Source organism: Cervus canadensis, chromosome 10 (genome assembly GCF_019320065.1).
Source record: "Cervus canadensis isolate Bull #8, Minnesota chromosome 10, ASM1932006v1, whole genome shotgun sequence".
Lineage (NCBI taxonomy): Eukaryota > Metazoa > Chordata > Mammalia > Artiodactyla > Cervidae > Cervus > Cervus canadensis.
In genome coordinates this window covers 32,264,562-32,281,224 of record NC_057395.1, presented here as the reverse complement: position 1 = coordinate 32,281,224, position 16,663 = coordinate 32,264,562, and the positions used below count along the sequence as shown (strand labels likewise).

Genomic DNA, 16,663 nt, shown 5'->3' with positions numbered 1-16,663 from the left:
ATGAGCTACATACTTACATCTAGCTAATGCATTGAACACGGGCCTTCCTTATATTTCCGTAGGTATTTTAGAAGCATAGCTAATGTTACAACATTTTAAAAGGTTTATGGTGGACAGACAGAGCTACACAAAAAAGAGCTATTCATTTCACGACTCTAGGATATTAGATAGTCCCATTACACCTCAGGGTTTTGTTTTGTGGTTTTTTCCTGTTCTCTTATAGTACTTTACTGGTTAAGGAAAGTTGGGTGAAGCCAGATAACTTTAAAAGCTATATTGTTTATCAGTCTCTGTTGACCAGTAAATTGGCTGAGAAGGAGTTGTTTGCTATAACATTCCTGTGATTAAAGCATCCAATTATATTTAACTAATGTAGAGGACTACTTTTAAAATAAAATTAATGTTGATAATAAATCAGAATTTAAAAGTATTGCTAATTAAAATATTTGACTCTTATGTTTAGATTCTCTTGTGGGAGTACCTTAAAGAGTTTTGGATGCAGTACACACTGAAATTTTCTCCTAAGTCCTGCAACTGGGGAAAAAAAATGCTCACAGTTATCCTTGCTGCCTTAGATAATTTGGAATTACATCATTGGAATCTATTTATTTGCAACTCGGCAGTTTTTTGAGGATGGGGGATATGTGTGTTTGACTTTTATTTTAGAAAGTAATTTTAAGAGAATTTTGATAATATTCATGGAACATATAGGAACATATTTTTCTCTCTTCCACTAGATTGTGATGTCTTTATGTCATCTAATAGGCTTGACAGGTATTCAAAACATTATGGGATGTAGGTAGTTATATGGGGAAAATACGTTAAATATGCAGTCTAAAAACTATTGCCACATTTAAGTCGTAGATACTGAAAATCTAAGAGTAGAATCCTCTTCATATTCTTCACATTTATACAGTTTTTACATAAGAGTTCTGTTTTATATTATCCTTTCTAATTAAATCATTTCCTTTATGTGCAATGAAAAAAATTTGGCAGTTATATCTCACTAAAATATCTTGTCTTGAGGTTGAAAAGGACTCTTTCTCAATTAATGGAATTCTACACTTGCTGTTCAAACTTGCTTTGCAGATATGAAATATATGTAATATTACCATATCGCCAAAATTACTACATGGGCCAGCCTACTCCAGGTCTTACACAGGGAACCTTGTTTAGAAGTGTTGAAGTTAAATAAATTGGTAAAAATGAGTGTTGGAATTTGTAATTTTAAACCAAATTAGAGAGTTAAAAGTTTGGAGTTCAGCATGAAGCACTTTAATGGGAATAGAAGGTGGCTTTGTAACTTGTCCTGATTTCATCTATAAACATTTAAACATTACATAAATTTAAACAAGCTTTAACTAAGAGATCTTTTTCTACAGTAATCTAAAAAGCATTGTAAACACTCAAAATAAGCAAGCCAACAATCAATTTAGAAGACTGTTTTTAATTTATGGATGAAAACTTTTGAAATGTTTTCCTTAGAATTTATTGTAATCTTTTGTGGTTTTGGTAGGGGGGACTTTGTGTTTTTCTCCCCCCTCCCCCCGTAGTATAAACACATCTTAAAATCAGTGATATGAGTTAAGAACAATTAATTCGTAAGGCGTTTGGCAGATTAGCTATTAGTATATCACTGAAACCAAAGGAGCAAAACAAGATTTTTTTTCTCTTAGTCATTCAAGACACAGTTTGCTTCACTAGTAATGACAGTTATAGTTGATGGTTTTATTATGTGGAACCTGACCACTACCACTGGGTTGTATTTTAAGAGGAAAAAGGAATTTCTGTTTTGTTAGTTTACCTCTGAGGGTTTTTCGTTGTCTCCTCATAGTGTTTTGAGATACTTGTTTCAACTTTTAAGCGTCAAACAAGAAATTCTCTAAATTCCTTTTTGGAAATCCTCCATTCTGACATCTTTGCCATAATCTCCTTTCACCTGTTTCCATATTTTACCTGACAGACTCTCCAGCTTTGATCACCTTTAGTCCTCATCGCCTTTTTCTGCTGGCCTGTAAGAGGCCTACGACTGGCAACCACTGGATGTCCTAGTGTCAAGACAGCCATGTGCTCCACTTGGGTTTTTAACCGTCACCTCCAAACTGCGTGCTTATTCTTCCGTCAGAGCTGGTTCCCCTAACCACTCCCTGTCTCTCACGGTTCTCCTTCCTGTTCAGCTCTTCCAGTTTTCCTTGTGCTGTGCTCATTCACATGTTTCTGCCTTTGATGATTCCATTCTGGCTAGTGAGAATTTCCTACCCTCTTCTCTCTCTCACATGAGAGCCAGAGTACCTTCTTTGTAAAATTTACTAAGGTGATTAAAGACATCATTATACCCCCAGATATGTCAAAAGAAGGCATATTTACTACATCTTAGAGCATTGGGGGAAAAATATATTCTCTAAATCATGGGTCGGTAAACTGTGGCTCACGGGCTAAATCAAGCCCTACACCTATTTTGTGAAATATTTATTGGAACACAACCAGCTGCTTTTGTTTATTATATTATCTTGCTGTGTGCATTGTCTTATCTTGCTACCTTATGGCCAGTGAAGCCTAAAATATTTACTCTCTGGCCCATCACAGAAAAAATTTGCCAACCCTTACTCTAAGTGAACACTTGTTAAACCAGAGTACACCAGGATTTTTGCCCAGGCGTCATCTGATCTTTCTATATTAGGCCATGCCTGTTCAAACAAGAATTAAGCACAATTCTGAAGCCTAAGTTGTTTATGTGTTTATAACCAGAGGCAAGAGATAAGCAGTGAATGTTTTATTAAGTCTACTTTAATTTTCTTTTTTTTTTTTTTTACATAAGCATAGTATTTTTTTATTTGTAGCACTTGAAACTTAGAGATGAGGCATCAGGTAGTTAATAAATTCTTTTCACACCCCCTTATTTTCTGAAATCTTTAATGTCAGAGAATTTGATGCCAACATTTTCCTCTGACTAGAACTGGAATCTTCCTTGTTCCCCCAAACTTTATAAACGGTGGCAGTTTCCCAAAACTTCACTTTGTAGGAAGATTTAAAAGATGCTTCATTTATATTCTCTGCCACCTCTTAACCCCAAAAGATTCTTTTGTTTGTTTAAGAAAAACATTATGCCCATTCCTTCTACTTAGGTCACAGTTTTCATTAATATTTAGAAATTTTGAAGTAAGGTGTTAAAACTCATTTCAAACTCTGCCTGATCACTTACTAGAAACAAAGGTTGAAATGCAGTAGGTGGCGAGTAGGAAGAATGACTTTGTCTTTGTCTTGTGCCTCCAAACCCTTCCCTTTGCATAAAATCTCATCTACAGCTGTATACCTTTTCCTCCGCCAGAGTTTCAGTGACTGCTCCTCCACAAATTCCAACAGGTGTTCTCAAGGGGACAATTGAAAAAAGAAAGGAAGAGTTGGAAACAGTTAAGGGGGCGAAAGCTTATTCTGGAATACATTTAGAGATATTTGCAATTAAGGTTTGGGAGTGGCAAAGGAAGCTAAGGAATAATAATAACAATAGTCTCAATGCTATTAAATGCTCCCTAAATCTGAGAGCCAACACTACAATGCTAGCCTTGATATAAAGGTGATTGTAGAGCTAAGGCTCTACTGGTGATGTATTAGAGAAAGGAAAGCATTTTAAGAAATACTCTTCAGACTAGGTTAAATGAACAGATTTAACCCAAGAATCAGGTAGTATCTGTAGTACCAAACTACAAACACCTTTTTCCTTTGCCTCAGTGATCCTGCTCTGGAACTCTGTCCTACAGATAAAACTGTTCATGTCCTGTAGATGACTGTTCACGCATGAAATCACATGTTCCAGTTTATTTGGTACAGCAGTGGTTATGGTAAAACGTTACCACCATCCAAGTATCCAGCAGTAAAGGACTGGACTGTAAAATCAGAAAGGCATTGAAAGTCCAACCAGATGAAAGTGTGGTCCCTGACAGGTGTGCTGTCTATAAAATGATACTGAGTGCAGGAAAAGGGGACCCTAAAAGTTGGTACCAAGGGATGGTAAAAGGGAAATAATTGGACATTACCAGATCTACATTATAAAGGAACAGATTTTTTTTAATTATTTTATCATTTAATACATTAAAACTGTGTAGGGGCTTGTATGTATTGCCTTGTTTTGATTCCCATACTCATTTGATACCTGCTCCCCATTGAATGGAACATACTCTTAAGGTGCTCAGACATGGTTAAGTGAGAACTACTTTAACTGACACTGAAGAGTTTATTCCTTCATCTCTGAGATAAGGGCAAGATGATTAGGACAAAAGTTATTTACTGCATTTCTTAAAAAATTTGTTTCTATGGAGAAGTAGCAATTTAAATTCTATTTAACATTTATATCCCACTTTTTAAAAAATTGAAGAATAGTTGATTTACAGTGTTGTATTTCTGCTGTACGGCAAAGTGATTCAGTTATACAAATACATATACTCTCGTTCATATTCTCTTCCATTATGGTTTGCTACAGGATGCTGTATATAGTTCCCTGTGCTGTAAAGTAGACCATGTTGATTATTTATTTTAAATACAGGCTCCTAATTTATCCCTCCCCCACCCCCTCCCCACTTTGGTAATCGCAGGTTTGTTTTCTATGTGAGTCTGTTTCCATTTTATAAATAAGTTCATTTTTTTATATTTTAGATTGCACATATAATTGATATCATACAGTATTTGACTTTCTAGTGTATTTCACTTAGTATGATAATCTCTAGGTCAGCCTGTGTCGCTGCACATGGCTTTATTTTATTCTTTTTTTATGGCTGAGTAATATTCATGTGTGTGTGTGTGTGTGTGTGTGTGTGTGTGTGTGTGTACATGTACCACATCTTTGTTTCTCTCATGTCTTAGCTATTGCAGATAGTGCTGCTGTGAACATAGGGGTTCCTTTATCCTTTTGAACCATGGTTTTCTCCAGATATCTGCCCAGGAGTGGGACTGCTAAATCATATGGTAGCTCTGTTTTTAGCTTTGAAAAGAATCTCCATACTTTTCTCCATAGTGGCTGTACCAATGTATATGCCCACCAACAGTGTACAACCGTTCCCTTTTCTGTGCACCCTCTCTAGCATTTGTTACTTGTAGACTTTAATGATGTGGCCATTCTGACCTTTGTGAGGTGATACCTCATTGTAGTTTTGATTTATTTATTTACTTTTTGAATTGTATGAGGTGTTTGGATATTTTGGAAATTAAGCCCTTGTCAGTTGCATCATTTGCAAATATTTTCTCCCATTCTTCAGGATGTCTTTTTACTTTGTTTATAGTTTCCTTTGCTGTGCACAGCTTAAGAGTTTGATTAGGTCCCATTTGTTTATTTTTACTTTTATTTCTCTTGCCTTGGGAGACTGAAGAAAACATTGCTATGATTTATGTCAGAGTGTTTTTGCCTATGATCTCTTCTAGGAGTTTTATGGTGTCATGTGTTATATTTAAGTCATCAAGCCATTTTGAGTTTGTGTGTGGTACTGAGGTGAGTATTCTAAGTTCACTGATGTATATGTGGCTGTAAATCAAGTGTGTGGGTTTATTTCTGGACTCTGTATTCTGTTCCATTGATCTGTATGTCTGTTTTTGTACCAGTACCATGCTATTTTGATTACTGTAGCTGTGTAGTATTGTCTGAAGTCTGGGAGGGTTATGCCTCCAGCTTTGTTCTTTTTTCTCAGGATTGCTTTGGCAGTTCTGGTCTTTAATGGTTACATATACATTTTAGGATTCCTTGTTCTAATTCTGTAAAAAATGTCATAGGTAATTTGATGGGATTGCTTTAAATCTGTAGATTGCTTTGGGTAGTATAGAGATTTTAATAATTCTTTCCACCCAGGAGCATGGAATGTCTTTCTGTCTCTTTAAATCATTTTCAAATTCCTTCATCAGTGTTTTATAGTTCTCACCATATGAGTCTTTCACTTCTTTGGCCAGGTTTATTCCGAAGTATTTTATTACTTTGATGTGATTTTAAAAAGGATTTTTTTTTTTTACTTTCCTTTTTTGATATTTCATTATTAGTGTAAAGAACTGCAACAGATTTCTGTATGTTAATTTTGTATCCTGCTATATTGTTGATTATTTATCAGTTCTAAAAGTTTTTATATGAAATCTTTAGGGTTTTCTACATATAATATGTCATCTGCATATAATGACCATTTTACTTCTTCCCTTTTATTTTGAATCCCTTTATTTTTCTTGTTTGATTGCTGTGGCTAGGACTTTCAATACTATGTTGATTAGAAGAGCTGAGAGTGGACATCCTGGTCTTGTTTCAGATTTTAGTGGGAAAGCTTTCAGCTTTTCACCATTGAGTTTAATGTTGGCTGAGAGCTTGTCATAAATAGCTTTTGTCATGTTGAGATATGTTTCCTTTATACCTACTCCTCAAAAAGGAATCAAGATGGTATAAAGGGAAGCTTGGGAAACTTTTGCTCTCTGATGAGGTTTGTCCGAGTGAACACAATTATAGGCAGATGCTTGGACCAGATATACGAATAGAGGAAAACAATTAGAGCCTATATTCTAGTTTCATGTTCGTTAAGTGTAGAATTTCATAATGGTTAAAATATGTGGAGTCAAGCTTTGTGAAGAGTCCAAGATAACATTGAATTTTGTGCTTATTTTTGGTAAGTTGTAATGTGGTTTACTTTTAAAGAAATTCATCATGATAGAGAGTGAGTTTTATAGGAAAAAGAAACCTGCCTTTTGGATATTTCCTTTAATAAAAGTTAAAATTCTGAACATTCAGAAGTTATTATTGATCTGTCCCTAGGTCATTGATATAACGTGCTTCCTAAAGTAACAAATTTCAAATGAATTCTTATGTAATTGTTATCATATCTCTGGATTTAATTTTTAGATATTTGAAAACTAGAGTATATTTTGTCATTGTTCATTAGATATTACTATAAAACAAAAAATGTCATTAATTTTTACAGATTCAGTTTTATAGTAATTACTTATACAGTATTAGACTTTTTCAAGAGTTATATAAAACTATATGTCATTCTCACAGCAGTTCTCTGTGGTTGAGGTAGTATTGCCATTTTCCAGAGGTAAAGTTAAGGCCCAGAGAGTCATACAGCTCTGATATAAATATTAACATAACTCACAGTATTTTGATTCCTGATGTCTTCATTTCTCTAGCCTTGTGTTTATTTTGTTTTTAATGTCATAATATTGCAGCTTATTGATAGCATGTTTTTTTATGTTTTCAGGATATGGCTTTAGTTGCCCCTGAGGCTCCTTCAGAACAAGCCAGAAGAGTTTTTCAAACTTATGATCCAGAAGGTAAAATATTTTATTTTTTACTAGCATTGTTTTATATGTTTATATATTTGAAATACATTGATCCTTTCCTGAGTTTTATTTTTAAAGAGTTGTTGGATTACTGAATGAAATCTATCTTGTACTAGTTGAAAATTTTAAATAAGAAACAGTGGAAATGAGAACCAAAAAAAAAAAGTGATCATCATATTCTCACATGGTAGAAGGGTTTTGTTTCACATGCTACTTAAGTATGGTTACTTGAATCTTGACTTCTGATGGTATTAAACAGGGAAAGATACTACTTCTGATTTAAACTTTCCAATAAGCAATACAGTATGATTTATCTCTAGTCACCATGCTGTACATCATATCCCATGACTCACATTATAACCGAAAGGTTGTACCTCTGACACCTTTTACTCCTTTCACCTACTCCCCCACCCCTTGCCTCTAGCAACCACCAGTCTGTTCCTGTATCTATGACCTCAGTCTTGTTTAGATTGCACATATAATTGGGATCATATGGTATTTGTCTTTGTCTGATTTACTTCACTTAGCATGATGCCCTCAAATTCCATCCATATTGAGGCAAATAGAAAGATTTCCTTCCTTTTTATTGGCTGAATAATACTCCATTTAGTGTATATACCACATTTTCTTTATCCATTCATCCACTGATGGACATTTAGAGTGTTTCAGTATCTTGGTTTGTAAACAATGCTGCATTGAACATGAAGATGCATCTCAAGTAGTGTTTTCTCTTCCTTCAAATAAATGCCCAGAAGTGGAATTGCTGAATGATGTGGTAGTTCTCTTTTTAACTTTCTGAGAAACCTTCATACTGTACTCCCTAGTGGCTGTACCAATTTACATCCTCACTAACAGTGCACAGGGGTTCCCTTTTCTCCACATCTTCTTGAACACTTGCTATTTCTTACTGTGACTTTGATTTGCATTTCCCTGATGACTAGTGGATGTTGAGTACTGTTTCATGTACCTGTTGTATATAATCAGTATATCTTCATAGGAAAGTGTGCATTCAGATCCTCTGCCTCTGTTTTAATCATAGTGTTTGGGGTTTCTGTATTGAGTTCTGTGAGTTCTTCGCATGTTTTGTATAGTAACCCCTTATCAGATGTGAGATTTGCAAATATATTCTCCCATTCAGTAGGTTGCCTTTTCATTTTCCTTTGTTACACAGAAGCTTTTTAGTTTGATACAGTCCACTTGTTTATTTTTGCTTTTGGTGTCACATCCAAAAGAAATCAATGCCAAGAGTGTCATGGAGCTTACCACCTGTGTTTTCTAATAAGTTTTAAGGTTTCTGGTCTTACAGTCAAGTCTTAACTCAAAGTGGATCAAATTACATGTGTGGTGTAAGACAAGTGGTCCAGCTTTCCCAGTACCACTTGTTGAAGAGACTGGTCTTTATTCATTGTATATCACAACTCCTGTGTTGTAAGTTAATTGACCATTTATGTGTAGGTTTATGTCTGGACTCTATTTGTTCCATTGATGTGTGTGACTGTTTTAGGTCAGCACCTAAAAACAGGGCAGGGCACCTGGGGGACTAGACCTTCTGGGAGGAGATGCAGGAGCAGCGTTGATGAAGACAGTAGGAGACCACTGCAGCAGGGGCAGCACGTGGCCGCCCCGCAACTGTTGGGGAGGCCTGCAGGGGTTTTCCCTTTTCCCCCAGGTGGTGAACTTCCTCCCAGGGCAACCCTCCTGGTGTCAGGCTGCTCTTGGCTGGGGGATGGGTGGACACAGATACTTCTTAAAAAGTGGTGTACTTTTCCACACCACTATCCTCAATATGTTTTGGAACTCTCTGGGGTTTTTGCTGCTGCTTCATAGCCCAGTGCTATCCTTGGGCTGTTTTCTTCTGTTTGTAGTTGTTTGTCTTATTGGGTTTTTGTGTGGGAGACATGAGTTGGGGTCTCCAAGCCCTCCATCGTGCTGACATCACTCCCCAGAATATTTCTGTGTAATTGTGCAAGGAAATACAGAAGAAAAACCATCTTTATGGTTTGTTTTTGAGCCAGATCTTAGCTTCTCTACCACACTAACAAAGGTTGTTTTGAAAAGTTCATTGATAGATAGACAGATATCACTCTTAGATATCACTTTGTTTTCCACTGTATTGTTAGCTAGGTGATTTTGATCACCTTTGCATTTATGTACCTTAGTTAGGTGATGGTCACGACTCACTCACTGACTTTTCCAGGATAACCTTAAAACTGAGTCATGCCTTCTATCCCCTTGTAAATTACCATATAGGAACCTACATTTTTGGATGAGTCCTTATCAACTGCTGAATGCATTCAGTTGTTTTTATAAATTGATTTTCTTCTGCCTTGAAATTTTTTGTTCTTGGAGATGTACTCTTTTAATCTCTAAAAATTTCAGTCATACAAATCTAGGAATCTTGGTAACCCATATAACTTTAGTTACCTTTCAGTCTATAAGTCTGCTTTCTTATGTATCATATAATAGCCTATTTAAGAGTCCTTATGAATATTAAATGAATAATGTTGTGTAAAGCACCTGCAGTGCTTAACATGTAGTAGGTATTTTATAAATGTGATTCCTTTCTCTCTACACCTCAAGTTAATTGGTGCTGGTACTGGTGAGTTTCCATACAGTTAGTTTCTTCCACTGTGCCTTTTATTAACTTGGAAAAAAAAAATTTCTTTCCTCTTGGAATTAATAATCTTTTAAACTTCCAGTAACATTTCATTCTAGGTCTTTAGAAGTGAAAGTAATTTACATCTTTATATTTTCCCACCACTGAATGAAATCAGTTTTATAGTATTAATAAGTTAACAGCTTCAACTGGAATCACTGGTTATGTGTAGCACATTGAACTGTGTCGTGGAGGGTGACAAAAATAAGCATCCTCTTACCTCTTTGAATCATTTGATGGAAAAGATGGGAAATAAATAATTTATGTTCCTAAATGCTTTTAGTATCTTTTGAGTTGGGATCAAACTTAATAGAGTTTTTGGAAACTGTGGCAAGTTAAAATGAAAATAAGATTGACATAAATAAGGTTAAAAGAAATGTGATGGACATGAACTGAGATTAGCTAGAAAGCCATCAAGAAAACCTGAGGGGGGAGGGTCACGCTGGCAAATGGAAGCATAAAGAAAAGAAAGTGATATCTGTGAACATAAGGTAGGAAATAGCAATTTACATGCAGGCAGTAGCCAGCAAAGCGTTTGACTTGAGTGCAAAGACAAGGCACAAGAAAAATAATCGTGTAGCATTTACTAAAGTGATGCCAAAGGTAAGAAATTAATGGTCAAGGCTTGGATTTATGGGGTTTTTCTTTTCCTTCTCTTTCTTTGATTGGGATATAATTGCTTTACACTGCTATCTTAGTTTCAGCTATGTATACATATATCCCCTCCCTCTTGCACCAGGGCAGGAATAGAGATGCAGACATAAGAGAATGGACTTTTTATACAGGGGCAGGGGAAGGAGCCAGGGCGGTGAGGCAGGGGGACGAATAGAGAGTAGCATTGACATATATACACTATCATGTGTAAAATAGCCAGCTAGTGGGAGGCTGCTGTCTAGCACAGGATGCTCAGCTCAGAGCTCTGAGAGGATTTATGTTTTAAAGAGCTATATTTCAGAGAACGAGTCAAGCAATTTTCTGTTACGTACCTTCCTCTTAAGGATTTAAGGTATTTGTTTTGTTTTTTCCCTCCCATCTCTCACCCCTCTTCTAGATGTTTGCCTTTTCTATACCTCACATCCCAGTGGAGAGTGAGTGTGGAGTGGTATAGACACATATACATGTAAATGCCTGCTCTATTTCAGGACATTTTAGGTGACATGTTTCTACCCGTATTGATAGTAATCACTGTGTGAGAGGTAGTTTCCTTCTGGAATGGAATACATTATAGGATGGAGTAGGTAAGATGACTTGACAGATGAACTGGGTATCTTCCCAGGGTTTCCAGTCAGGTCTTTATAGTGCTGTGTAATTTTGATTTGAATTGATGGTCCAAGATATCAAGCATACTCTTATCCCAGTGTAACCACCATCACAAACCACTCTCACCTCAAACATATGGCTTTTTTGTACTCAGCCTTTTTGGATACCTATATTTTTCTTTCCTTAGTGAGAAACTGAGACCTGAAATTCTAAGTGAATGAGTTTCTTGAGAAATGTGCACAGAAAGTATCAGAATATTTCAGGAGATAACCGAACATAATATTTTAGGAGATGATGAACAAAGGTGTAGAGAAATGCCTTTAGAATAAGGAGTATCACAACCATAGGAGATCTGGACTTGAAAAGCCTAATGTTATTTAGAAGGCGAGTTTTCTTTTTGTTTTGTTTTTTTAAAGGAAGGAACCATCAGGAATACAAAGATACTAAAACTAAAGTTTAGTGTCTACAGTCACAAGTAGTAGATTTGTTTGCTTTTTATAATTTCAATTTTTTCCATCATTAATGAGGTAGCAGACTCCATTTGGTTTTACTAAATTACAAGGAAAATTAGACTATCTTATTGTCAATACAAAAACACAATTTATGATCAGTGGTGGTTTTTCTGAATGGAGTCCTAAGGAATACATAGGAAAATAAATTTGTTATGTTTTTTAATTAGAGAAAATTATTAATTATATAAAGTAGTTTTCATCTATATAGTTTTATGTGGGACAACTTAGCAGGACTATAATCTGAATAGTTAAGAAGTAAACAAAACTTGTTCAGTCATCTTAGAAAAGCTGTCTCTTTCTGTTACTTACCTTCAGTTCAGTTCAGTTGCTCAGTCGTGTCCAACTCTTTGCAACCCCTTGGATTGCAGCACACCAGGCTTCCCTGTCCATCACCAGCTCCTAGAGCTTACCATGGAGAAAATGAACTCCACTTTCTCATTTGAGTATCACTGTTTATTGTTTAGCTATATAGAGTCCACTCTAGGAAGTTGGATTAAATATAGAAAATTCTTCATTTTTAGTCACAAACTAAACAGCTAACTTACTAATTTGATCCCCACCCCCACCCCCACCATAGTACTCTTTTCTGTATTCTACACCATGTTTAGTTTGTTTTATAACTTTCCCATCACATAAGGTGAAGTGGTTCTGCAAGGTAGGCCAGAAATCAACTACTCATTTCTTTCCAAACTTATAGGTACAGTTCACAAAGCTGTTTTTGGTTGAACCATGGTACCCGAACAGAGCAGTTTATGTAAGTCTAAAGTTAGGATTAGCTTGAATAATTGAATGTCAGAACTGTGATTGAGCAGCTTCTTATGTCAAGCCCTGTGCTGGTCCTGGGGCTGTCTTCCCTGCCGTCCAGGGGCCAGAGAAGCAAAGCAGCAGGGAGACATGGGACAGAAGACCAGGGCAAAAGCAACCATGAAAACGCCCAGACCTTGCCTCAGGGCCAAAGTCACATATTTTCTCCACTAAGGTTCTACTAAATTGTTTATGTTATTAAAGCATGAATAATAATAATAGGTAAAGTACAACATTTAATAATAATTTATTAATTTCTTGAATAAAACCAACAGTGTTTACATTCTCCTCAATTAGATTTCTTCTAGGAAATGGCAACCCACTCCAGGATTCTTGCCTGGGAAATCCCATGGACAGGGAAGCTTGGTGGGCTACAGTCCATGGGGTCACAGAGTCGGGCACAACTTGGTGACTAAACAATAACTAGCTCTCGGTTTTCTCCTCTGTTCCTAAGAAACTTTACTCTTCTTGTCTACAGAGGTTTGAACATGTTACAGCCCCAATGCTGGGTCCTGCCTCCTCTCAAGCTCTCCTCCGCCCGCTTGAACTGACACAGCTCTTCTCCTTCAGCTCTCTGTCAGCTGCAGCCTCTGCTAAGACAGACCTGCCAGGTTCCCCTTGTCTTCCGCAGGTTCTCCCAGTAGGAGTCACAATGGGTGCTTCCTTTTCCTTCATGTCCAGCTCTGACTTCTTATCACTCATGAACTCTTCATTGTACCCAGCAGGTTGTTAGTCACTCCACTGTCTCGTTCCTTCCTGGCACTGCCCAATGCTGTGTCCCTCCTCTCACGCTCTAGGAGCTGGACACTTCTTACCATCTGCTTACTGGTTTTTAAAAAGCAAAACTTTTAAATTTATAAACAAACAGCTTTCCCCCTCCTTTTCAAATGTCTTAAAACACAACTTAACTGTATGTGAATATTGGCTCTGTAGCTGCTCACCAGCTCACTGTCACACACACACAGTGCCCCCTCTCACCTTCCCCATTCTTGTGAGGTAGAACGCCTGCACAAGTCTGTTTTATATTCATGTGGTTAAATTACTGATGCATTCACATAATCCTTTTTCCTTTGGTGCTTCTCAGTTCTGCTCTGTGTGTGTGTGTGTGTGTGCGCGCACACACTCAATCGTGTCTGATTCTTTGCAACCCACCAGCACTGTAGCCCGTGGACTATAGCCCACTGGGCTCCTTTGTCCATGGAATTTTCCAGGCAAGAATAGCTTGAGAAGTCAACAAATTGACTCTCAGGTTTCCTCTGCTGTTGGTATTGAGGTCATCTTATCATTGTGTCTCTATTTCCATATTCTCTGCGGAACCACCCAACTAAATCCTAGATGGCATGAGTTTCATCTGGTTAGACTTAAGGCTTCTTTTTCTAAACAACTTGTCTTGAAATGAATGACTGCTAAAGAATAAAGTAACTTCAAAATCAGTGTTTTAAAAAGGTAATTCCAAATATCCTCTTCTGATCTTGGGTGTATTAAAAAGTCTGTGAGGTATTGAAAAAATACTCTCCAGTCTCTAGTTATACTGTATGTATAAAAAAATAGAGTCACTGGCTTATAGTCACCGCTGTGCTGCATGTTTACAAGCTGTAAATCTGATAGGCCGCTTAAAAAAGTTTCGGAATGGTTAAGTTTTGAGGTAAATGATGTTTGAGTTAAGGAGGTCGTTGTGTTGTTTTCCTGGTTGTTGTTTGTATCTTATACAGCCAGTTAGCTTTTTCTGAGGATGGGAGCGGAGTCTCAGTTACAGTAAGAAGAGATAAGGCTGCCTGCCATTCATTCAGTGCATCAGAAGAATATTGTAATACACACTGCCTGTGTCGAGTGATACATGTGATGACCCATAAACACAGAACTGTTTCTGTCTGCCAGTGACCTGATAAAGCCTGTTTTACATTTGGAGAGGCTAAGCTTTTAGCTGTGACCTAACTAAGCAAAATGAGTGATTTTTGTCTACCTTTCGAACTCAAGTTAGGCTTACAAAGCTGGAATATTTTCACAGGTGCCTTCAAACAAGTTCTTTATTCTCTATATTGTAAATTATTGGTAACTTGACAAACTGGAATTATTCTAAACCCCCACTTTATAAAATTATGTTTAGGGAAATTTTTAATTATCCTAAATGATTCTCAGCCTTTTAGTCAAGGCCAGTCGGTCTTCATATGAATAAGCATGTGCTTGGCCAGTCGGTCTTCATATGAATAAGCATGTGCTTATGAGGTTTACGAAAAGACTTTAAAAAATCATAACTTCTCTATTTCCTTTCTGGTAGAGACAGTACACACTACATCCAGAAAGAGCAGCTATGCTTTATTTTGTGGTTTGATGACAGAAGCGGGACTTTTGGACACCTCGTTTTCGAGGACAAGATTTTTATTTTTATTATTATTCTAATCCCTGAAAAGGGTATGGTGGTATTATTATCCTATCCCTGAAAAAGGGTATTGTGTTGGAAGCTGATCAAAAGCCAAGACAGTCTTCAGGAATGAGTAAATGGGTAGAGGAACTCAAGCTTTGTACATTTAAGGGAATCAACAACTTGCTTGTTTAAAAGCACTTTGATTTCAGACAGCCCTACAAGCTTTTTTTGTGTGTCATGCTCTATTGCATCATCTGAGTTTGGGCCATTTACCATCCTCATTGAGCCCCAGAAAAGGAGTATTTTCTATGGACTAGTCTTCATCAACATTTGATTCTACCCTGCATCCCAACTTTTTTTTTTTTCCTATTAAATCTTTGGCTTTAAGTCAGGTCTGTTGATTTAAATCAAGAGATATCTTTTCTTGATCTTATATTGTTAGAGATCTAAATAGCAATCAATCATGAACATCCTTTCAAAAAATTACATAACATTGTAAAAAGAGGAATTTATTGGTAAAGGATTATTGGATTTGTTAAAGGGAATTTAAAGGTTTACATTATTTATTGAAAATATACCTAATTAATAAATAGTCGTTATAAACTTAAGTAGAAAAAACTTACATCATTTAAATTTGTAAGCCTGTTTAAGAAGTAATTTGGCTTTAAGGTTTCCTTGGTGTTCTCAGGTAGAAGTCATGTGGTTATTTTTGAAACTAACCTTGAAAATAAATCTTTGCCTTTATGCTCAAGAACACTAACAGAAAAAAAGAACCTAATAATAATAGACATTGTGCCCAAAATAAACTTAATATGCTATTCCTTAACTCTTTGTGTCCCTCTTACTGACTTTTCACTGGCGTCTGTGATCAGCAATAACATTTCTTAAAGTAAACTTTATCTAAATTGTTTCTGTAATATTTTTTCTCAGATAATGGATTCATACCTGACTCACTTCTAGAAGATGTGATGAAAGCATTGGACCTCGTTTCAGATCCTGAATAGTAAGATACATACACAGTGTTATTTAGTGAGGAGGGAGGGAGGGAGGACTCTTACTGCAGCACGTGGCCATTGTCTTCATTAATAATGTACATCATTACATCTATAACTTCTATAAATTTGGGATCTTTATTATCCATGGGAAGATATCTCTCTAGTTAGGTGGACACATCTTTTAATCAAATACATAATATATTGATCAAATATAGGTTATTAAAAATCACCTTTGATCTACATTTCCTTTTTTTTGTCTTCTTCTGAAAGTGTATCTGACAGTGAACAAGCTTTAGCTAACAAACATTTAAGGAAAGGATTCAGCAAAAGCAACCCAAAACATATTGGTATACCCAGTTTTTAGAACTTGATCCTATTCTGTTTTCAGTTAGTTTGGCTATATTTTCTTTGAAAGTATGAAATATGTATAAACATTTGCAAACTAATTACATGTGAAATAATGTCTCAATCTCACCACCTAGAGCTGGGATGGTACCCTTTCTTAGTAGACATAATTGGTGATTCCAACTTAAAGAGGAGAAATTCAGAGACAGTTGAACCAGTCCAATAAATGGTATAATAATAACTACCATATTTCTTCTCAACTGATTACCAAGTGGAGAGCTTTTTGTTTACATTGCTGTACTACGCAAAAGAGACTTGACTCAGATAATTTTGGTTACTAGCAAGTCTTAAGATGGGAAAGGAGAAAAAGGCAGTTATTAAAGTTAGCACAGCTAAGTCAAATTGTTTTTCTAGAAATAGCTGAAAG

At 36.3% G+C, this 16,663-nt stretch overlaps 1 protein-coding gene across 2 annotated transcripts in view; it reads left to right on the top strand.

Moving 5' to 3' along the window:
* The window catches only part of MINDY3 (MINDY lysine 48 deubiquitinase 3), a 91,655-nt gene that overhangs the window by 68,305 nt on the left and 6,687 nt on the right, over positions 1 to 16,663 (top strand). For both annotated transcript variants that reach the window (XM_043478411.1, XM_043478412.1), the window contains 2 exons: positions 7,218 to 7,290; positions 15,827 to 15,899. In XM_043478411.1, the coding sequence (XP_043334346.1) occupies positions 7,218 to 7,290; positions 15,827 to 15,899 (146 nt within the window). The remainder of the gene's footprint in view (positions 1 to 7,217; positions 7,291 to 15,826; positions 15,900 to 16,663) is intronic.